This window comes from Asparagus officinalis, chromosome 1 (assembly GCF_001876935.1).
Source record: "Asparagus officinalis chromosome 1, Aspof.V1, whole genome shotgun sequence".
Lineage (NCBI taxonomy): Eukaryota > Viridiplantae > Streptophyta > Magnoliopsida > Asparagales > Asparagaceae > Asparagus > Asparagus officinalis.
The window spans coordinates 120378572-120402275 of NC_033794.1; the positions used below are offsets into that span (position 1 = coordinate 120378572).

At 37.7% G+C, this 23704-nt stretch overlaps 1 protein-coding gene across 1 annotated transcript; it reads left to right on the forward strand.

Annotated features, from left to right (window-relative positions):
• LOC109844229 (senescence-specific cysteine protease SAG39-like) lies at positions 12431–14306 on the forward strand. Its single transcript, XM_020413199.1, has 2 exons — positions 12431–12854; positions 13612–14306. Exons 1-2 carry the CDS (start codon positions 12431–12433, stop codon positions 14202–14204), a joined length of 1017 nt encoding a protein of 338 aa, XP_020268788.1. The 3' UTR covers positions 14205–14306.

Sequence of the window (23704 nt, forward strand, 5' to 3'; positions counted from 1 at the left end):
TCGTGGACTCAACCCACCAACTGCGCCTTGACCCCAACTCCCTCTCTCTCTCGCTCGTGGCGCCAACCCCGCTGCCGACCCACCAACTCCAGATCCCTCCTCCGTGAGATTGAATCGGCGCTGCAGGTAATAACTCGACCTCTTTCTCGATCTCTCTCTCGATCCCTTTGATTGGATTAGCTTCGAGGAAATGAGTTTTTTTTTATTTAATTGGTTGTGCTGAAATTGGTTGCTATGGAGATGGGGTTTAAAAATAATTAAACTTATTACCTCATTCATAAATATTTATTGTGAGAAAAATGAAGATGCAGAGATGAATATTCACTGTGTTCATGAATACTTCGGGTACTTGTTGATTTAACCTGCTAGGGTGCTGAGCATGGTCAAGTGTTAATTGTTGTTAAAATGCTAATTTGGCAGAGTCGGTTGATGTATTTTAAGGTCAAAGTAGGGTTGGGGATGATTTATCTCAAGCAAAATATTGACATCATGTAGGCATTTATGGACACTATTATGCTATTGTAATCAAGCTAAATAATTAATTATTTAAGAATATCTAAATTAGGAGATGTATAATCTATCCAATTTATTTATATATTTTAATATAGTGTAAATCCTTATTTTAATATACAATTTTAGTTCATATAATCCTTCCATAATCTAACGGAACTCGGGGGTATTGTATTTGTGATCTGTTTTAGGAAATTGGCTTGCCAAGTGGTTATCCATGGCAAGAAAGAGTTTTTATGTTGTGAAGAGAGGTTGACGATGTGGCATTTTTGATAATTGGGAGGAATGCAAGGCTCAAGTTGATAAATTCCCAAATGCCGCCTACAAAGGGTATGCAACGTACAAAGAAGCTTTGATTGAATGGGATAAGCACACAATCGCTTGTGATTCAGCATCCAGCTCAAGGCCTGTCCAGACACCTGTTTATGTTCAAGAACAAATATTGCCAGAGGGGCATAATATGGATGAGGACAAGGAAAAACTTGGGGAAATTGTTATTTCCCACATCTATGCTTTTGTATTAGGTTCAGTGTTTATAATATTAGTGTTTGTAGTATGTCTCATTGCAGTATTTGTTAGCTTCTCTATTGTAAAAAGTATGTAATATGTTTTGTAAGTTATGTGTATGATGTATATATGTTTTCTCCCTCCCATTGTCCTTCAATGTTTTGGTAGTTTTGTGCTTGCAATTTGCAACTTTATGGAAGTTATGTGTATAATTTTGTACGAGCATACTAGAATTTATGACACTATTATGTTGTTTATGTCCAAAATTGAATAAAGTTCCCAAGATTGCTAATCTATGTCTTGGTATTTCTAGTGCCAATTCCATGTGAGGTCAAATGTGTTAGTTCTAGTCGATGTCTTGTTAGTTCTAATGATTTTTTTGTTAGTTCTAATCGATATTTTGTTAGTTTTATTTAATTTATTGCTAGTTCTAGCTCCTGTTCCATGTGAGGTCAAATATGTTAGTTCCTATCGATTTCTTGTTGATCCTAATGGTTTTATTGTTAGTTCTAATCGCTATTTTGTTAGTTCTATTCGATTTATTATTAGTTTTAGCTCCAGTTCCATGTGTGGTCAAATATCTTAGTTCTAATCGATGTCTTGTTAGTTGGAGGTAGCTGGAGGTAGAACTAACACGATATCAGTTAGAACTGACACCACAACAGCTAGAACTAATATTATCTCAGCTAGAACTAACAAAGGTAATAGAACCAACACTTACAATAGACCTTACGTTAGCTGGAGGGAGAAATAACATGATATCAGTTGCTACGTTAGTTCTAACTGATCCAATGTTAGTTCTAGCTTATATACAATCATTTCTAGTGCAACCCATGTTAGCTCTACCTCCAGCCCACGTTTTTTTTCTATCACAAGTATTGGTTCTAGTTGCTACATTAGTTCTAACTGATCCAATATTAGTTCTAGTTTATATACAGCCATTTCTAGCACATCCCGTGTTAGCTCTACCTCCAGCTCGCATTTTATTCTATCACAAGTGTTGGTTCTAGTTGCTACGTTAGTTCTAATTGATCTAATGTTAGTTCATCGTATAGTGATGAATGATATGTTTATACAAATACAATGACATGTTTATACAAATAGAAATAATGTATGTATATTTAATTGAAAATGCATATTATCAGAGGTATTGTTAGATCTAACTGCGTGTTGGTTCTAAAAGAACACTTGTTAGCTCTAGTTCCTACAGTGTTAGTTCTAGCTCTTTTCTTATTAGCTCTAGTTGAGCATTAGTTTTAGTGTACTATGTTCGTTTCTGTTGGTTCTATCACGTTTCTTGTTAGCTCTTAGTTCACATTAGTTCTCATGGATTAAGTGTTAGCTCTAAGAAATACCCTATTAGCTCTAACCCAATTCTTGTTAGCTATAGCTTCGTGCTAGTTCTAATTTTGTAAGTGTTAGTTCTAGTTGAGATCGCGTTAGTTCTACCTCGTTTCTTGTTAGCTCAAGTTCGCGTGTTCCCAAGAAAGAAATATCTCTTCACCCCTAATAGTCACACCACATATTTGCTCCTTTCCAAGACATGTCCTATCACCCTAATAGTGTTCACATCATATATTCACGTATTCCTAAGTCAGGACAGGCTGTTAATATATTGTAGAGATTTTCTTGTTAGCTCTAGTATTGGTTCTAGTTGCTATGTTAGTTCTAACTGATTCAATGTTAGTTCTAGCTTATATACAGCCAGTTCTAGCTCATCCCATGTTAGCTCTACCTCCAGCCCGTGTTTTTTCTATCACAAGTATTGGTTCTACTTGCTACGTTAGTTCTAACTTATTCAATGTTAGTTCTAGCTTATATATAGCAAGTTCTAGCCCATCTCGTATTAGCTCTACCTCCATCCCGTGTTTTCTTCTATCACAAGTGTTGGTTCTAATTTCTACGTTAGTTCTAACTGATTAAATATTAGTTCTAACTTATATATAGCCAGTTCTAACCCATCCCGTGTTAGCTCTGCCTCTAGCCCATATTTTTTTCTATCACAAGTGTTGGTTCTAGTTGCTACGTGCTTCTCAAAATTAGGGATTTATCTGATGTCCCTAAGAGGATTGATTTTCATTACATCTCTCCAGTCGACGGGATCCTAAGGGAAGGTTACACCGTGGTGTAGGTACTCGGCAGGGGGAATTTGGAGAGGACTGAGGGACCCACTCGCATTGACTTAGGTACCTAGCGGGCGCAACCTTTTAATACAGACCCATAGTTGATAGATGTTAGTTGGGATGGTAGGAACATGACTCTAGAGAGAGACCAATGCAGTTGTTCCTCCGGAACCAAGGGGTCGGGGGTTCCAATTTGTCGAGGGCTCTCCCCACCGCTAATGTTCCTCATCCAATTTGCCGAGCATGTATAGTCCAACGATGGAGGATGTAATGGTCGGGTAATGAATCCAATTGCCTAGCCATCATTAGTGACAATATATGTCTACATACAACACCATTAGTTTCAAACAAAGCACAAGTGCAACGGAACTACATGTGACTGGATTGTTCATAAGTAACCACCTCCCATTTTCCTCTATTTATAAACTTACAGATCTTGTATTCAACAATGTCCCTATCTTTTCTCATTTCTTCACAAGACTCTGTACCAAACGATCAGTAATGTGCTTTTGCATGTGCTAATAGCAATAACAGTGTCTTGTCGTTGGAAACACAGAGTGAATAGCATTACACATTGCTCTATCCTGATCTATTATAACAGCACCTGGTTCAACCCCATGCATGCATTTTAGCCATTCTTGAACAAAGGTACCTTCATGTTCATCGGCTAATAATGCACAACCAAGTAAAGTGGACTGCCTATGGTGATTTACACCAGTAAATGGAGCAAATGAAAGACAGAATTTATTAGTTCTGTATGTCACATCAAATAAAATAACATCACTGAATTGCAAATAAGATGCTCTTGATCTTCCATCGGCCCAGAAAACACTCCTCATTTTTCCACTACTCTCTACTTCTATTGCAAAATAAAATTATGGATCATTCGCTGTCATACTCTGAAAATGTTGAATGATAGATATGCATTCATGACCAATATTGTTGACTCTTTAGGTTCTGATATGATCAATGCACTGTTGTGATGTCACTAGTTCACCTTCTCTTCCATTGCTTGCATTGATGACGCGAGACATAGTGGAAGGAGGCATACCTTCTTCTCGCAGACTATCAATAAGTTTTTTACATCTTTGAGTTTTATGGAATACCTTCTTCTCGCAGACTATCAATAAGTTTTTTACATCTTTGAGTTTTATGGAATTGTTGATGTGATCTGTGCATTTTTGCCATCTTTGAGTTTTATGGAATTGTTGATGTGATCTGTGCATTTTTGCTTTGTTTGGACTACTCAACACATAATTTCTATGTTCTTCAACAAACCTCGTGACCTCCCATGATTTGTCCTCTAATAATTTAACTCGCATCATTGCCTTACATCCAACTCGGGTCTCTCGCCGAAAAGAGATCTCTATCTTGTCTCTATTAGATCTATAGCCCTCCTTATCACAAACAAACTTTCTGTCTACCACTTCTCTAGTCTTGTGAGAGTAATTTATCATGCTCTTCCGTATTCCAAAACCCATCAATAATGCATAAGAGTTATAATAGTTATAAGCTTCTTCATAACTATTAAACTTCATTCCTAGTAGTTGTAGGCGTCAAAACTTGCCTATAGGTCATTGTACGTGGTTCGAGATAGAGAGAAGATGATGAACATTACTATTAGAGTCAAAGAAGATCATTTGATGATGACAAACGCATGAAGTGAGTCGACGAACCATGTGAAGCAACGGAACTTCGGAATAACGAAAACACGAATGGACCTGGAGCTCCGCGTCACTTACGAAAGATGAAGCACCCCTCATGTCCCATCTACTTCACATGTGATTCAACCATAGGAACTTATATAATCTCCTAATTAGCTTTCTGATGCATCTTGAACCACGTAATTCTGAGTTCGGATGATGAAGATACGGCGGAAACGGACGGAACGCGTGAAACCAAGTTCAGGCCAAAGTTTGGCCAAGACACCAAGGGGTGTCTCGGCCAAACCTTGGCCAAGACACCAAGTGGTGTCTCGGCCAATGCTTGCCTGAGACACCAAATGGTGTCTCGGCCAAAGCATGGCCGAGACACCCACGGGTGTCAGCAGCACAAAAATGCTGTTTTTGGCAGATTTAAGCTGTTTTTCGACCGTTAACCGTCTGGATTTGTTCCAACTGATAAAATATCATCCAAGAACGTAGTTAAGTGGTTACAACTAGAGATAAGAGTGATTCGATTGTTCTTATCTGAAAACAAGGCTCCTGAAGCCTATAAATACAGTCACAGGGCCTTTATTTTTTCAGATCTGGATTTCTCGAGCGTTGGCGAAGCCCTGCTGAACTGAAGACTGAAGGAGCACAAATTTTAGAAGAGAGGAGGATATTGGATAAAGTTTGTTAGTATAAAGAAGAGGAGCCCGTCAGTTCTACACTTCCCGGTCCTTTGCCTTGAGATTGCCTCATTACGGTAATCTCGAGAAGAGTGATTATCTCGCTATTGCCAAGATAATTATTTCAGTTTCATGATTCCTTCAGAAATCAACAAAGCTCCGGATCTGATCTGGTCGTTTGGTGGTCTATGGATATCAATGTCCCCGTCATAGGCTAAGATCTCACGCAAGCAGCGGGCGATAAACATCCGTTGCGCTGTTTGACGAGAGTTGTACTTTTTTTGTTTTCATTATGTAAAGGTCTTATAAAAAGACTAACTTTTGTTTTCATTGTAACGTTTGAAGTTATAATGAACATAGCAATGAATGCTGAACTGAAGACTGAAGGAGCACAAATTTTAGAAGAGAGGAGGATATTGGATAAAGTTTGTTAGTATAAAGAAGAGGAGCCCGTCAGTTCTACACTTCCCGGTCCTTTGCCTTGAGATTGCCTCATTACGGTAATCTCGAGAAGAGTGATTATCTCGCTATTGCCAAGATAATTATTTCAGTTTCATGATTCCTTCAGAAATCAACAAAGCTCCGGATCTGATCTGGTCGTTTGGTGGTCTATGGATATCAATGTCCCCGTCATAGGCTAAGATCTCACGCAAGCAGCGGGCGATAAACATCCGTTGCGCTGTTTGACGAGAGTTGTACTTTTTTTGTTTTCATTATGTAAAGGTCTTATAAAAAGACTAACTTTTGTTTTCATTGTAACGTTTGAAGTTATAATGAACATAGCAATGAATACATCAACTTTCTCCACAAACAAGCTGACGACCACAGTGGGAGCCAACAGCTTTGCTGCCGAAGCTGTCACGACGCCACCAACGATCAAGATCCCGATGAACGAAGAGGTCGAATACGAATTCGACCAGCAAAAGTTCGGGGAGTACGTATTCTCCTCCTCCTCCTCCAGATCTGCCTCTCCTTGCAAGCGCAGGAAGGCCTCCTCCTCTAGAAAAATCCGCTGGTCTTCAGATCTGAATACCCAATAAGACGATCTTTCCGTCGCCGCTGCTGCAGTTGCACCTCGCGATGACCCGACGACGTTCGATGAAGACAAAGCCACAGATCCGGACACCGTCTCCATTAAGGAGTTGACTGTTTAAGGCGTGCCAAATTTGTCGAAGAGGGCTCATCAAAGGCGTCGTCAACGTCTTGCTCGCCAATTCTCTAAGGTTTTGGAGCAAGTGGATGGGCTCCGCTACCAAGTGGATCTAAAGTCCAGGAGACGCCAAATGTCTAAACCATCACCATAGTGAGCTTCAGGAACCTCCTCCCAACCACCTACTAACGAATGGATTCGTGTCAAACGGAACCGTTCCACTCTTGAGGAGCGCATTCAGAAGCATCATGCACTTTTTGCACACTTCCGGATCCTTGTCCATAAAGCAAAAGAATTATAAAAAGAAGAGGTGTTCAAAAGGTCACCAAGATCTAAGCAGGTTTGGGTGCCGAAGGCCAAGTCAGTGCTTCTACCTGACAAGAGACACCAGTCGTGTCACTCGCTCGATTCCAGATCCAAAGCTGGGTCCCAGCTTTCGTCAAGTTTAGATCTCGCTTCTTCTAATCCTGCACCTCCGGTGAAGCTCCGTGATAGTATGGACATATCCAGAGGTAGGAAAGCAATAGAGGAATGCCTAGGTCCTTTCCACGAGGATCAAGGCAAAGCTCCAGTCAAAGAACACTTGGGCACGATGAATGAACCCCGAGAAACTCATTGAGCTGGGGGTTGCACTCGCCATTGCAATGAGTCTGAGCCTTCTCAAAAAGGAAAAATTCTATTAACCGACCGCATTGGACTACGAGTCAAAGTCCAAGAGCCTGTTAAGGTCCCGTGTTCACAAAGGTGTAACTCTAAACGTGTGACACTTGAAAATGCTAACAAAGCATTATATCCCCAGAAGGAAACGTATTCGTCTGACGATGATAATGTTATACCTGGGAAGTTGTGCCAGCATATGATAGGCTGCTCCGTCAATCATGCCGATGAGTTGTACTATCAGGCTGGGGGTATAAACAAATCTTGAAAGTGAAGTACCCGAGAAGCAGACTCTCACTGTCCGTATACCAAAATTCTCAGGGCAGTATTATCAGTGTGTAGCTACCCCAAGACCGCTCTACAGAGAGTCTCGATATTTGAGAGAATCTCTAACGGAAAGGCTAAGTCCAAACCAAAGCATCTCCGTAATAAACGACCAGCTGTTCAAGATGACGAACTTCCAGAAGTCACAATTAACATGGTTGATAAGGGAAAGTCGGCTCGACCTTCTAGTTCTGACCTGCTCGTATCGCATCGTCTAACTCGGCTATGCGTAGGGACTACTAGACGTAGAGATTATCAGAGAATGCATAGGGGATTATCCTCAGATGATGAAGCGTCAGATACCAACTCTGTAGTCGCTTTTGACAAAACGATATCCAGTTTAGGATAATCCCGTGAGGTGTTTATGATTAACACTGAGGAAGTAGATAAAATGGTTGAGTATACTCTAGCCAAACAAAAAGAAGCATTCAAAATTGAAATGGAAATGGCTATGTAGCAGATGAGGGAAGAGCATGACCAACAGATTCGGGCTCTGTCCAATCAACTTGGTGAATCCAGCCATCGCAACATTGATGACCAAGCAGGTAGCGATTCAGATGTGGACGAGCACCTCAATGCTGATAACCCTGTAGCCACAAAGCCTCCTTAATAGCCTCAGTCATCGCCATATACTCCGTCTCTGTAGTAGAGAGAGCTACTATGGACTGAAGCGTACGTCGCCAATATATTGGTGCACCTGCCAATGTAAACACATAACCTGAAGTAGACCGGTGCTTGTCAAGATCTCCAGCATAATCTAAATCCATGTAACCAATACAATCCTACCCATTCTTCTCATCCTTCTGGAATACCAAACCAACATCCATGGTGCCTCTAACATACCATAGAATCCACTTCACGGCCTCCCAATGACCCTTCCCGGGGTCGTGGATGTATCTCGATACCATGCTCACGGCCTGTGACAAATCTGATCTCGTACATACCATCGCATATATCAAGATACCTACTGCACTGGCATATGGTACCTTCGACATATAATCTCTGTCCTCAACTAAAACAGGCGACATCAACGCTGAAAGCTTGAAGTGGAGAGCTAATGGTGTACTAACTACTTTTGCATTGCCCTCAAAGATGAATTTCTTCAACATCTTCTGCAAATAGCTCTTCTGTGTAAGCTTCAATCTCCCCTTTACCTTGTTTCTCTCGATCTCCATACCCAATATCTTCTTTGCTTCTCCAAGATCCTTCATCTCGAACTCGGATGACAGCTCCTTTTTTAACTTTCGAATAGCCGAAGAATTCCTGGAAGCAATAAGCATATCATCAACATATAAAAGTAAATATATATGCTCACCATCCTATAGCTTGTGCATGTAAACACATGGATCATATAGGCTCCTCGTGTACCCATGGCCAATCATGAAGCTGTTGAATCTCTTATACCATTGTCTCGGTGATTGCTTCAAACCATAAAGAGACTTCTTCAGCTTGCAAACCGATACTTCTTTTCCTGCAGCTTTGAATCCTAAGGGTTGTGTCATGTTGATCACCTCATCTAAATCTTCGTGTAGAAAGGCTGTCTTTACATCCATCTGGACCAAATCCAAATCCAACTGTGCCACTAATGCCAATAAAAATCCGAATCGACGAATGCTTCACAACGGGTGAAAATACCTCGTTGTAATCAATGCCCTCAAGCTGTGCATATCCCTTGACAACCAATCTGTCTTTGAACCGAATGTCCCCAATAGAAGATCCCTCCTTCTTTGCATATACCCACTTACAACCAATAGCTTTCTTACCCTTAGGTAGCTTTGCAAGTTTCCAAGTGTCATTCTTCTGAAGAGATCGCATCTCCTCCTCTATAGCTTCCCTCCACCTGATCGAATCGGGGCTAGACTCTGCCTCCCTGAATGTGGATGGAACCATATCATCAACGACCTCCACTGATAATGCATATGTGACCATGACATCATTATACCTAACTGTCCGATGAATCACCCTCCTTGGTCTATCTGCTGCAATGGACCCTTGAACATGACCCCACTCCTGAGTCTTACCATCCACTGTATCCTCTATCTTCCCGGCTGTCATCTCATCTCCTCCCAGTGTCACTTCTGTAGGAGTCTCGATGGATACAATGATATCTGGAGTGGGTGGATTCACATCATCCTCCACCTGTTACGATATCTCAACTGTCTAGTCTCCCTCCACATGCTGAGGGACTCGAGGCCTCATCATGTATGCCTCATCGAATATGATATCTCTGCTAATAACTATTTTCTTATCCCGTGGATCCCATAACTTGAAGTCTTTAACTCCATCTCTAAATCCCACAAAGATAGCTTTCCTCGCCCTCAGATTTAATTTACCATCACTGATATGGTAATAAGTTGGACACCTAAATATCTGAAGCGACTCATAATCACTAGCCACCGAACCAAATCAACGCTCCAAAGGAGTCTTCCCGTCTATCGTAGTGCACGACAACCTATTCACGAGATGACTCGCATAAACCAACGCCTCGGCCCAAAAGGATCTAGGCAATCTACTCTGCGTCATCATACATCGCACCTTCTTCAGCATGGTACGGTTCAATCTTTCAGCCATCGATCAAACCCTAAAACAAATAGAGTTACAAATCTCACCGATCAAACCCTAAAACAATTCCTAAAACAAATAGAGTTACAAATCTCACCGATCAAGAGAATACAAATAGAGTTACAAATCTCACCGATCAAACCCTAAAACAAAGCTCTAAATCTCTCACAACTCTCCCACAATTAGATGTAGCAATCCTTTCCCAAAGACTGCTCAAAAATGTCCTTTCTATATCCCTATCTAATCAGGATTAGAGTTATATATCCGCTCTAAAACGAACCGGGTTAAATAACTAACCCAACTGCAAACCCGCTACGTGGTCGACCGTGACGATCGACCGTGTAGGTATCGCGGTCGACCGCGGTGATCGACCGAACACCCCCGACAAAGAATAAATCGATTACAGGAAACCCATAGTCGACCGCGGCGGTTGACCGAACCAATTATTGAGAGTTAAATCGCCTACAGGGTCCGCGCGGTCGATCGCCTTTAGCTCCAGAGCCTCCTGCTCTCCTGTGCATGTTCGCGGTCGACTCGCGGTCGACCGCCGTTGACTCGCGGTCGACCGCCAGTCTGCCTGGCTAATTCTTGCTGATTTCCTAAACTTCTCTCGCCACTTCTTCAGCTGGCAAATGTTAAAGATTATGTTTAGCTTCAGAGGAAGCTCATCACACAAGTTAGCGTGGTGAAGTTAGTGAAATTGATCCCAAGTACTACAATCTCAACTATTGCAGGAAGTGCTCGCTGTAGGCATCGAAAATTACCTATAGGTCTCCACGAACAGCTCAGTGTTAGGGAACGACGATGAATGTCACTATCCGGTTCACAGGAGTTCGATTGATGTCGATGAACGCTTGAAATAGATCGACGAACTACGTGAACTAACGAAGGTACGGGCTAATCGGGAGCCTCGCGATGTTTACAAAAGGAACATTGCCCTTCGTGTCTCATTCGCTCTACAGATGATCCAACCATCGGAGCTGATAGAACTCCTTGTCGGCTTTCCAACGCACTTCGAATCACTCAAATCCGAGTTCGGACGAAGAATTTACAGCGGAAGCGGACATATACATCATAACAGAGTGTCTCGGACCAACGAGACACCCTAAGGTGTCTCAGCCAAAGCCGAGACCCCCTAGGGTGTCTCGGCCAAGGCCGAGACACCCAAGGGTGTCTCGGCCCAAACCGAGACACCCTAGGGTGTCTCGGATCAAGTGGAGACACCCTGGGGTGTCTCCAACGTAGATTTGGGCCTTTAGGTGGTTTTAACCGCTCCAAACTCCCCCGGGCCTATAAATACAAGCCTCAGGCCCTCATTTTTCAAGATCTGGAATTTTGGAGAATTGGCGAAGCCCTGCCGAACTGAAGAGTGATCAAGTTCTTCAACACAAAAGATCGAAAGTCGTCAGATCTACATTACCCGCATCCAATCCTTAGTATTATCCCGTTGTGGTAATTCTAAGAAGAGCAATTATCTCGCTTTTGTCGAGATAAGCGCTTCTGTTTCTAGATCTCCTCGTGGATCGACGAAGCTCTGGACCTGATCTGATTGCCAGGTAGTCCACGGATATCGACATCCCCGTCACAGGCTAAAGACCCACGCAAGCAAGAGACGACGAACGGATCTTGTGTTTATTTTCAAGAAAGTTGTAATCTTTTATTCTTTTGTTGTTTGAATTCATTTGTAACGCTTAAAGTTTAATGAAATCAATGACTAAGGTAACTTTCGACGAAAACACTCGCGGATGTCATTTGATTACCTGCCACATTCAGGTTCTTTTCATGGATGCAACACAGTTTTTAGTAAATAGTATGTATTGACAAATGGAATGTCTGAATCATGCATCTATTATTCAGAAGTAGAGTCGTCTTTTTTTGTGGCCACCAAGCTAGCAAACGTATAAGTACTCCCATGGACAGCTCTTAAGTGTCATGAGAAAGCGAAATGAGAATCTTGGGCAAACTTTTCAACTAAGAGTATCCTTAGAGAACTCCCATACTCATACTTCTCTCTGTTTGTCTCGATACTGAATATTCTCCTTCCCTCTTCCCTTGATCTTCTCAGTAAGGAATAGCAGCCCTTAACGTTCCACTCACAATTATATTGTATTAACACATTTTCCGTAGGCTGCTCTGTAGCTCATAAACATATGCTGAATTTTTTTACATCACATATGTATCGATCACTGTGGATAACAGATATTTTCTCGGGGATCTATAAATGTGCAAGAACTCTACTTTGAGATATACTCAAAAAACACACTCATGGCATCATCAAACATTCAATTTCGTTCTCTGGCCTTACTGATATTGGTATCTTCGGCCTTGGCAGAAAAATTCAATGTAGAAATGTCTGTGCGGCATGAAAAGTGGATGGCAGAGCACAGACGTGTATACAAAGACGACTTTGAGAAGGAGATCCGATACAAGATTTTCAAACAGAATGTCGAGTACATAGAATCCGTCAACAAACAAGGTGACCGTAAGTACAAACTTGGTGTTAATAAATTTGCAGATCTAACCAACGAAGAGTTCATGGCCTCCCACACTGGCTTTGTGCGTGAGAACGAACCTGAACACAAGATGATAACCAGTGAGTTCAGGTACGCGAATTTATCAGACGTGCCTAATAGCATGGACTGGAGAATGGAAGGAGCAGTTACTGATGTCAAAGATCAAAAAACCTGCGGTAAGATCAAGTAAAACTTCTACATCATGGGTTGTCACAGTGTCGGAAAATAAAATAAAATGAAGGATGTTGGCTAGAACACGTGACATATAGCTGGACTCCTAGCAGAAAGAGGTAGTATAAAGCTAATACAATAATTAACGCATTGATCGTAGAAAAATATGCACTATATCAACCCCAAGATTGGCCAACTCTCTCATTTTTTATTCATAATGATTTGTTTAACCTATTTTGATGCATACTTGAACGCTTCATGAGACCATCGGTTATGAGTTAAGTTATATTAAATATATACTAAGAATCAAATTAAGGGTTAAATATATTATGGATACATCTTTTACTATGGCAGTCACTTTTGTCTCGAAACTTTGTTTTTAGCAATTTTAGCCCTCCGAATCTTGCAGGCTTATCCTTCTGCTCCAAAATGTAAGGAAAATTTAGTCACTTTCAGTTAAACCAAGAGCAATAGATAATTTATAATCATCTGTCACTTGGATAGCAATATTTTCAGGAGTTCAGAAAATAAAAAGTGCTACTAAAATGTTGTGAATTTTTGCCCCGAGGTCCAAATACAAACGCTGAAAGAGAAGGACAAACACAAGCACAATAACGGCACAAACGCAAACAACCAATTTTTACGTGGTTCGGCAATCTTGCCTACATCCACGAGATCTGTCATCAATTAACCATTAATCAAAATTCTTAATCCAAGCAAGATCATCAACCAAAATTTATGTCTCTCTGATTCAAAAAATAGGATGTTGCTGGGCATTTTCCGCCGTGGCAGCAATAGAAGGCATCCATCAAATCAAAACCGGCGAGCTAACTTCCCTGTCAGAACAACAACTAGTCGACTGCGATGTCAACGGTAACGATCATGGATGCTCCGGAGGCCTAATGTCCAATGCCTTCGAGTTTGTCATCGCCAACGGAGGCCTCACCACTGAATCAAACTACCCCTACGACGACCAATCAGACATTAACACCTGCAACCCCGCAACACCGGCAGCAACAATCACAGGCTACGAGAGCGTGCCTCCGAATGACGAAGCGTCACTTTTGAAAGCAGTTTCCAGACAACCGGTATCGGCTGGGATTGATGGGAGTGGAAATGAGTTTATGTTTTTCGCAGGCTCGGGTGTGTTTGATGGGCCGTGTGGAGATAACGTTCATCATGCTGTGACGGTGGTCGGCTACGGTGTGGAGTCAGATGGGACTAAGTACTGGTTGGTGAAGAACTCGTGGGGACCTAGTTGGGGTGAGAATGGGTTTGGTAAGATACAGAGGGATGTTGGAGATGCTGAGGGATTGTGTGGGATTGCAATGTACGCAACATATCCAGTTGCTTGAGCGGACAGAAGAATGGCTCTGATCTGTGAACATTGTGTGATGAAGTATGGAGTGTCTGTTCCTGAGCTATGCGGGTATATCTATGCTATACTACATTAAAATCTTAGTGGGGCACCAAAACTACTGTAGGGCATTTCCCATCATAGTAGAAGATTAAGGGACATATTAGTAATTTTGAATATGAAAAACTTTTCCACTTCTTTTGATTCTTCTCTTATTTCTAAAAGATTCTAAATTATAAACGAGAATAGCATTTCATTCACAATAATTAATACTCATCATTTTCTTATTTCTAAAACATTCTAAATCATGTATTCATCAAGCTATACGTTATAAGAGATTAAAATATAAAATGATAAGTTTCTTTTCTGAATTGATTATTAAACAAATATCAATGCAAAATATAACAATTAAAAAAATTAAACACGATCACTTTAAAAGAATACTTTTAATTTTAAATAGTAGATCTTTCCGAACAACTACTTATAATTTTTTATATCATTGGGATTAAAGTATTTTCTACACTGGTTTCAGTTGACACTTCAGTAAATGAAAAGTTACTCTCATGCTCGAATAAGTTTAATATTATATTTTTATAAAATTATATCTTAACTACTTTGGTATATGATATAAAAGTTAAGAAATTAATGAAACTTTGAGGTATTAAAATATAATCACTCTTTATATAAAAAATTTAGAATAAATATGTTTAATATCTATGGCATGTGCATTAGCACGTGCAATAATGCTTGTGTGTGTAGAAGAATTGATAATCACATTTCTATTACATTTTTATACGCTTATTATCTATTTTGTTTAAATAAAAATGTCACTAATAAACATGTTTTATCTTAATTTACAGGTTAATAAAGAATAAATAAATAAAAGCTCAAAAAGAACTCAAATTTCTAACTTTTTTTAACCTTTTATTGAAGCACAGGATCAAGCCAAGCAATCTACAGAAGCCAAAGAAACAAGGATTCAATATAAAAATCAAATTAAAATTATTTTCAAGATGATTAGCCACAAAGAAACAACAATATCTCTCAATATAGAAGGCGAAATTTAACATATAATATATGAAAATCTCCTATCTTGATGAGACAGAGCTAACTATATTTTTAAGAACTTTAGAATTCCAATCAGTTGGTCAATTGATTGCCTAATCGGTTGGTCAACCGATTGGCCAATCAGTTGACCGACTAATTAGTTCGTAACAAGCTTGTTTTATGGCTGAGATTTAATCCTTGGAGCCCAAGTAAAATCTAATTGTTCTTGTTTCTTGCTGTAGGCTATAAATAGGGTAGAGGGTGAGGGGTTTGAGTGAGAAAAATTGTGTAATAACTCCATTTGGAGAGGAAGCTTACTCTTAATTGAGAAGACCTTCTAAAATTATTACTTTATTGTAGTTAATAATTTTTTTCATCTTTTCATATTTTTCTTTTCTTCTCTTTGTTTGATGATGAAGATGAATATTTGTTTTCAAGAGGATAGAACTCTCTTGCAATGTAAATTTTCTCTTTTACCTTTTATTTTCTTGTAATTGTTTTAGATATTCAAGGGGCTAGAACCCTCTTGTTTCAGATTTATTTTAATACTTTGTAAAGCAGATTTACTTTCATGCCTTTTTTTTTTGTATTTTGTAGTATAGATTTATTTTCTTGTATGGTTTAGATTTTATTTTCTCGCATTACTCTCCAAGATGCTAGAACCCTCTTGGAAATTAGTTTTTGTTTTTTTTTTCCTCATTCTGTAAGAGGCTAGAACCGTCTTAGGAGTTAGTTTTTATTCTTTTTCTTTCATTCTCCAAGAGGCTAGAACCCTCTTGGGATTAGTTATTATTTTTATTGTCTTCATTTTATTCTCTCTAGTATAGATTTTATTTTTATATTTTTTATTTTCTAAAATTTGAAAGTAATTTTTGTATGAATTCTAGAATTATATGAAACTAGTATAATTTCTTTTATAATTTATGAATTATTCTCTTGTCCTTAAAATGATCATACTTAGGATAATCAACTAGAGAACTAATTGGTAGAAGAAGAATTTGATAATCTATACTTATCTTGAGTGGTTTGATAGGTATGCTTATTAATTTAGAATTACTATCTAGTTGTTATTCTTTTCGTGAATGTTAATTTTACTTGGATGATAAGTTGATAGGTTATATTTTCCTTAAGTGGTTTGATAGTCTACAATTAATAAATCTAAAGTAGAATGTGATAAAAAGAGAATAGTTCATAATTTATAAGCAAAATTGGCTAGTGGATTCAATTCTAGATTCCTTATATCTCTAATTGAATACTCCATCTTTTACTTTCTTGATTTTCCTTTTTATTTTTGACTTTTCTTTATTTATTTCTTTTTCTCTAAATTCTTTCTCCCCTCTCAATCTAGTTTTATTTTATTTATATGTAATCACATCCACTCTATTTATCTCTCCACAACCACTTTAATCACTCCTAAATTATCACACACAACTTAAGGACCAATTTTGATATTTCTTATAAAATCTTCCTCATGGGATTTGATAATCTTTTATACTATAACTTAATGGTTGTGTGCTTGCAACTTTGGATTCTATCTAAGTTTTTGGCGTCGTTCCGGGGAATGTGCTTATAACTAGAACTTCTCTATTTTGGTCCTTTAATTTGTGTGTTTTCTTGTGAAGGAGCCACTTTGAAGATTTGAAGATCAATGATTTAAGATTGAAGATTGAATATTTACTTTTGGTAACTCTTCTTTCTAGTATTTTTAATTCCATCATTTTTAGCTAGTTTCTCACAATTAGGATCTAAAAAAATTACTTTTGTCAATCCTAATAAAATTCACCCTCCACTTGGACATTTACTAATAAGATAATAAACTCAAATAAGAACTCTCATTCTCACATTTGTTTGATTGTTAATCTTAATTAAAAAACAAGAAGGTTTTATTTTTAGCATTCTTTTGTAGTTGCTTTTAATTCTTAGGGTTACATTGTATATAGTTAGTGGGAATTCATCCAAGTGATTTGAGCATCTTGATTTGACATGCACTTGAAAATATTCTTAAGGGCAAAAACCCCTAATCAAGATAAGGTGAGGGATCTCATCACCCTTTCCTTAGCTCACAAATAGTTAATTTCTCACTACACAAACTCAAGCCTTTTAAAACTCATTAGACGTTGGTACCTAAGGACTCAAGCTCATTAAGGAGCAAGAAATCCTTAAATAAACAAGTTTAAGTTTACTTGAATCCGTTGGTGTCTAAGGTAAGGTTTAAGGGTTACGTAACGCGCTCCGCAAGTAACAATGTATTTAATTGATCTTTAATCTTCCTTTAGTACTATCATTATCTGGCTAACTAGCTGAGTAAACTTTAATCTTTTCACTAAAGGAGTTTTTGGTTAAGAGCTCATCTAGTTGAGTTTAGGCTTAACCCTAGAATTTAAAGTGATTGACACAATGTGATTGCTTTTGATTTGTCTTAGTTAGTTGTTTCCCTTCTCCTTCTTCTCATTATCTTTTAGATCTTTTAGTTTTTTTCTTTTTCCTTAAAAACCCTAACTTTTCTTTTTCTTAGAAATTTTTTAGTTAAACAAATTTATAAAAAGAATTTATTTTGGTATATGTAAATTTGGGTCAGGGATAATACCAATCATTTAATTCGTGTTGAACCATCTTTTCAAATGGCTAATCCACCCATTCTTCAAGCTATGTGTCACCCAACTAGGAATACAATCTTATCTTGTATTAAGCTACCCGATGTCAATAGAACTAATTTTGAGCTTAGACCGTATTATATAAACATGCTTCCAAAATTCTTAGGAAATAAAACAGAAGACGCTTACATATTTATCTCCGAGTTTGAGGAAGTTTATCTTATGATTAAAATTAGATAACTATCTAATGATGTAATTAATCTCAGAATTATTCTTGTTGCTCTTAAGAACTAAGCTAAGAAATGGCTATATAGCTTTGCCACAAATTCTAACTCAACTTGGGATGAATTTGTCACCATTTTTCTAAAAAACCTTTTCCTTGTCTACAAAACTGTTAAGCTAAGAAACAATAGTCAGAACTTTAAGATAGTCCTGGGACAGCCATTCTGGAAGTATTTTGACAGGTTTAAGAATCTTCTTATCCAATATCCTCACCACTGTCTAGAAAAGTGTCGATTATGTCAAATCATCTATGAAAGATTGGATTATTCTTCAAAATCTTTCTTAGAATCGATGTGTAAAGGGTATTTCATGAAGAAAAATACCAATGAAGCTTAGGAATTTTTAGAGAGTTTATTTGAAAATACTATGTCATGGGATCACTGTGATGACATAGTTTCATTGGTTTCCCAACCCAAATCTGTGATGACATATTTATATTATAATATACTAAACCAATTGGATAAGTTAATTTAGAAGTAATTAATAGATAAAATTATATTTTAATAAGGTGCCACATCATCAATTATCCCACATGAATTGTCAAATCAAATGCTCAAATTATCCCATTATCCCACTTTATCTCACTTTACCCCACTCAAAATATCCCAAAGGGGTAAAATTGTTCTATTAGAATAATTTTCCCACTTGGTCCCAATTTGTCCCAACCAATAACCCCCCTTAGAGTCAAACATAACCTTTTAAGCAAAGATGGCTACAATCTTACGAAGGTTAGAAGCCTTAGAAATCAAGAAACGATCTCTAGCTCAAATCAATCAAGTTTCAGTCTCAGGTTGTCACAACTGTCTTTCTCCAACTCATGTTTCAGAAGAATGTTTGTAGGCAATAAAAATTATCTTTAATTTCTATCAGAGAAGTTCACAACAAGACTGCTAAAACCTCGTCTGAAATAACAAAAAAGGGGAAATGTTGATATCTCTCAAATCAGTTTGGTCAGCTCCGTCTCGTCGAGATAGGAGATTTTCATATATAATTCGTCAAATTCCGACTTATGGTTTGAAAGTTATGACTTGTTCTTCGTGGCATGTTCTGGAGCTCGCCTGTACAGCCTCGCCTGCAGAGCTCGCATGTATGATCCAGGCTCGTCCGAAGGTAAGCTTGCCAGCACAGCCTCGCATGTAGAGCTCTCCTGACAGCTTGAAGCTCGCTTGCAGGCTAAGCTCTCCTGCAGACCCTTGGTGAAGGCTCTAAGCCCTCGCCTTGCAGACCCTTGTGACCTGCCCCAGAGTCGCAACCCGCCATGTAGCGCGTCACGAGCTGGCTCTGCAGGGGTCATCAACTCGCGCACGCTCTGCCCAGCGTCGCCAGCCTGCCCTGCCAGGCGCTCGCTGCAGCTCGCCTGCCAGAGTCGCGACTGGTAGGCGGTCGACCCGCATGGGTCGCCAGCTCGCCTAGCCTGTCAACCACCCACTTAAGGCATGGGTGCAGTCACTTCCCTTTATTTAAGGGATTGACCATACCCAGTAAGGGAGCGGTCAATTCCCATGATTTAAGGGATTAACCATACCCAGCATGGGAAGGGTTATTTCCCATAATTTAAGGGATGGTCACATCTATTCCCTCGTGTTCCGAGGAAGTGGTTGCTCACCACTTTTTCTCTATAAATAATCATTGATGAGTACATGAGAAAGGGTTTTGGCCTTCTTTAAAACTTGACCTTTTAAGTGGTTGGCTGGACCTTCTTTGGGACAGCTCCCTTGGTATTTTTAAAGTCTCAATCTGAACTCTTAGATTTGGAGACTCTTGGCTCATTGGCTTTGCAAAATCTTGCATTGTAGCCTTCTTGGTGCCTTCAACCTTGATACTCTTCAAGCTCGGGCATTCGAACTCCAACTACAACTTTGATCGGATCGTCCAAGGGAAGCAAACTTGGCACGATCACTGAGGGAGGCGTCCTACCGCTGTCGAAGAACCCACGTTAAACAAGATGGGCCATTCCCTTCTCCTATGTTCTAAACATTGATTATTAGTTTGTAATAAGTCATTTTTATAAATACAAAAGACCCCTTAAATGGGAAGTCAATTTTTACACCCAACAATATCATCTCTTGGGAAACAATCAATCACTAGGTCAGGTAAACGTTGTATTCCAGCGTCCCGTAAATGATCCATTTTCTTCAACCTATAATCTAGGCTGGAGAAATCATTCAAATTTTATATGGAGTCACGGAAGCTACTCCGGACATCAAAACTTCACTCCTATTTCAACCAAACAATTTCTTAAAGGAAACATAGTTCCTTTTAGTTCTCAAAATAATTTCCAACAACTAAATATGTCGTATTCAAATCAGTCTCGTCATCATCAATATGTAAATCATATTCCTCCAAGTTCTGATCATGATAAACGTCTTAATATTTTAGAAAAGGGTTTGAAGACCATGATTAAAGCCTCTACACATGCCACTAACTTGTTGGCTTAAATATCCAACACTTTAAATTTATTTATGCAATCAACCGGACAAATGCTCAACTCCAACACCCAAGCCATAGCTAGGGTAGAAACCTAACTTAGTTAACTAGCTAGTGCTATGAGTGAGAGAGAGAAAAAAAAATTTCGAGTCAACCTGTGCCTAACCTTAAGGACACTGAATCAAGTTCAACATACCAAGCTCAAGTGAATGCAATCCATTTACTATGGTGAAGAAAGCAGGTTGATAATCAAGTTAGCATACCTCCAAGTAAAAACTCTTGAACCTAAACAAATTTTCTCTCCTTCTAATAACTCTATTCAGCAATCCTTCTAGGGACCAAGAGCATGAACCTGAACATGAACCTAATTTTGATACGTTTAAACCAGTTGCTCCCTTCCTAGATAGACTCAAGCCTAGGAAAAACTCCCATCAGGAGGAGAAAATCCTAAAAACTTTTAAGTAGATTTAATTCAATATTTCTCTCTTAGATATAATTGAACAAATCCCTTATTATGTAATTTTTTTTGAAAGATTTGTGCACTAAGAAGAGAACAATAAATGTTTTAAAGAAAGTCTTTATTGCTGTCAATATCAGTGATATGCTCTCAAAGCACATACCTTTAAAACAAAAAGATCCATGTTGTCCTACCATCACGTGTGTCGTTGGAAATACCTTCACTGATAAGGCACTTTTAGACTTGGGGGCTAGCGTCGATTTGCTTTCTTTTTCGGTCGACTAGCAACTAGGTGTAGGAGAACTTAAACCAAATAGATGCACTTTATAGTTAGCTGATAGATTTGTCAAAATTCTCATGGGTAAGACAGAGGATGTTCTGATTAACATTGGGGATTTTATTTTTCTAGTGAATTTCATAGTCTTAGAAATGCAGCCTATTTCTAATCTTGAAGGTCAGCTACCGGTCATTTTGGGAAGACCATTATTGGCACTTTTAATGCTCTAATCAATTGTAGAACTGGTCAAATAAAGTTGTCCTTTAAAAATATAACTGTTGATCTCGACATTTTTAATCCAGGGAATCAGCCAACTAATGAACCTCTAGATATAAATTATATCCAGAAAAAATCATTTGGGGAGATAGAAGAAGAAAATGAGTCAGATCTAAGTTTTGAGGAAATCTTTGGTATGAAGTTGTAGATATTAAAAGAATTAGGATCAGATCAAGTCTTTCAGAACAAAGGAACTGTGTTTGATGTACGTTTCTCTAATCTTAGTTTTGAAGAACTATTTGTTGATGAACTTAAGCTCCTAAAAAACAAACAACAACTAAATTTTCATACCTCAACCATGAATCTTGGGTTTGAGGAAAATTTTAAAGAAAAATTGGTTGTGTTAGGACAAACTTTCATCAATATGGAATCTAAACTCAAATTTGAGGCTTTCAAAATACATAACACCATTAAGACGTACCTTCAATTCCAACAGAAATTATCAATACCTTCGGAATACATAGAGTTTAAGCATATTTTTGAGTTTATCATTCTAGATTTTTTTTTCAAAATCCAAGAAAGAATATTCAGCAATAAGGTGGGGTTTGATGTAGAATATGAGTTTTTATGTTTAATTAGGCATTCTACATCTTCACTTTTTGTCTCATAATAATATAAATAATAAAAAGAATGCATTCTACTCTCATTTGAGAGTTTCTTGTTCTTTAAAAAAAGATAAAAAGGAAAAACAAAATGAAAAAAAGAGAAAAAAATGATGTGAAAAAAATGATGCAAAAAAGAGAAGAAAATTTTGACTCCATCCTCCTCATACTAAAGGTAATTGCAAATTTTTATCATTTCATCATTATTCTAGGTTGACCGAATAAATGTAAGTGTATTATTTCTTATCTGTTTTACTTTGTACATTATAGAGTTTGTATTGAGGACAATGCAAAATTTAGGTGTGGAGGTGGGAACCAGTTAGCTTTTTCCTTTTATTTTGCCTTATTCCTTTATTTTTTTGTTAGAATTTCCCTTTTTATTTTTCTTAGTTTTAGTAGCTTTTTCCTTTTATTTTGCTTTATTTCTTCATTTTTCCTTTTGTTTTTATTAGTTTTTAGTTAGTATTTTAAAAAGAGAAAGTAAAAAATTAAATTGCCAATTCGATCGAGTTAATGCATAATTGATCTATTTGATAAACTTTAAATTTTCTAAATCTTAGTTTTAGACTTAAGTTTACCTTTTATGACAACTCTAAATAAATTTATTAAGAAATAATTTTCAAAGTGATATACTTCATTACAGTCCAACTTAGACTTATAATTAAAATAATAAAATTTTTGCAAGCTTAACTTAGAGTAGAAAATAATTTTTCAAGATGCTTTAATCTAAATTTTTTCCAAGATATATGTACATATACATATAATAGAAAAAAACTAACTTTGCTAAAAGAAGAGGGCTTCAATAAAAATTCTCTTAAAATTCAAGGTGGTTCTATCTTACTAATTAAGCCTAAGTTGACTGAGTAATTAAGCCAAATGAGTATTTCCATGCTTAATAACCTAAGCCCAATTGGGTTAGGATTTATAGGCCCACAGCTCGTTAAATAGTCACTTAGAAAGCCCGATAAAGTAGAACAAATCACCAAGGAATAAAGAGTATTGAATGAAGTATTATTATAATTAGAATATGCTTAGAGGGAGATAGACTTTCCATTTCTTTGTGACAATAAATTAAATGTGTCCAATTTTATTATTAAATTTTAATACACTTAGTTAAAATATATTTTAAAATTTATAGTTAATATATTTTAGTTAACATAAATTTAAAATGTATAGATAAAAGTATTATTATAATTAGAATATTGAATGAAGTAATTCAATTACATATATAGAAAAAGGTTTTCTTATAATTAGAATTCTGGATAAAATGACTTGTCAAACAATTGAATTTCATAAAGAAGCAAATTGTTGAGGTCCCAAGTTATTTAGTGATAAAAAGAAATTGAGTACAAAACCATGTATAAGAAATTTGTATAGTATGATTTCACGTTTTTATCGAGTACAAAAAGAAATCGAGAAAGCTATTGAATGACATTCAATTATCCATATTATTGCATATGATACCAAGTAGAATAAAAAATATGAGACCAAAAGAGAAATTTTCTATTGAGGTTAGATATATATCCTGATGGTCTT

Bases quoted from the DNA above. Each gene is read 5' to 3' on its own strand.
- LOC109844229 (XM_020413199.1), top strand. From the start codon at position 12,431: ATGGCATCATCAAACATTCAATTTCGTTCTCTGGCCTTACTGATATTG. The intron at 12,855-13,611 runs GTAAGATCAAGT...TTCAAAAAATAG, and splicing joins CAAAGATCAAAAAACCTGCG to GATGTTGCTGGGCATTTTCC.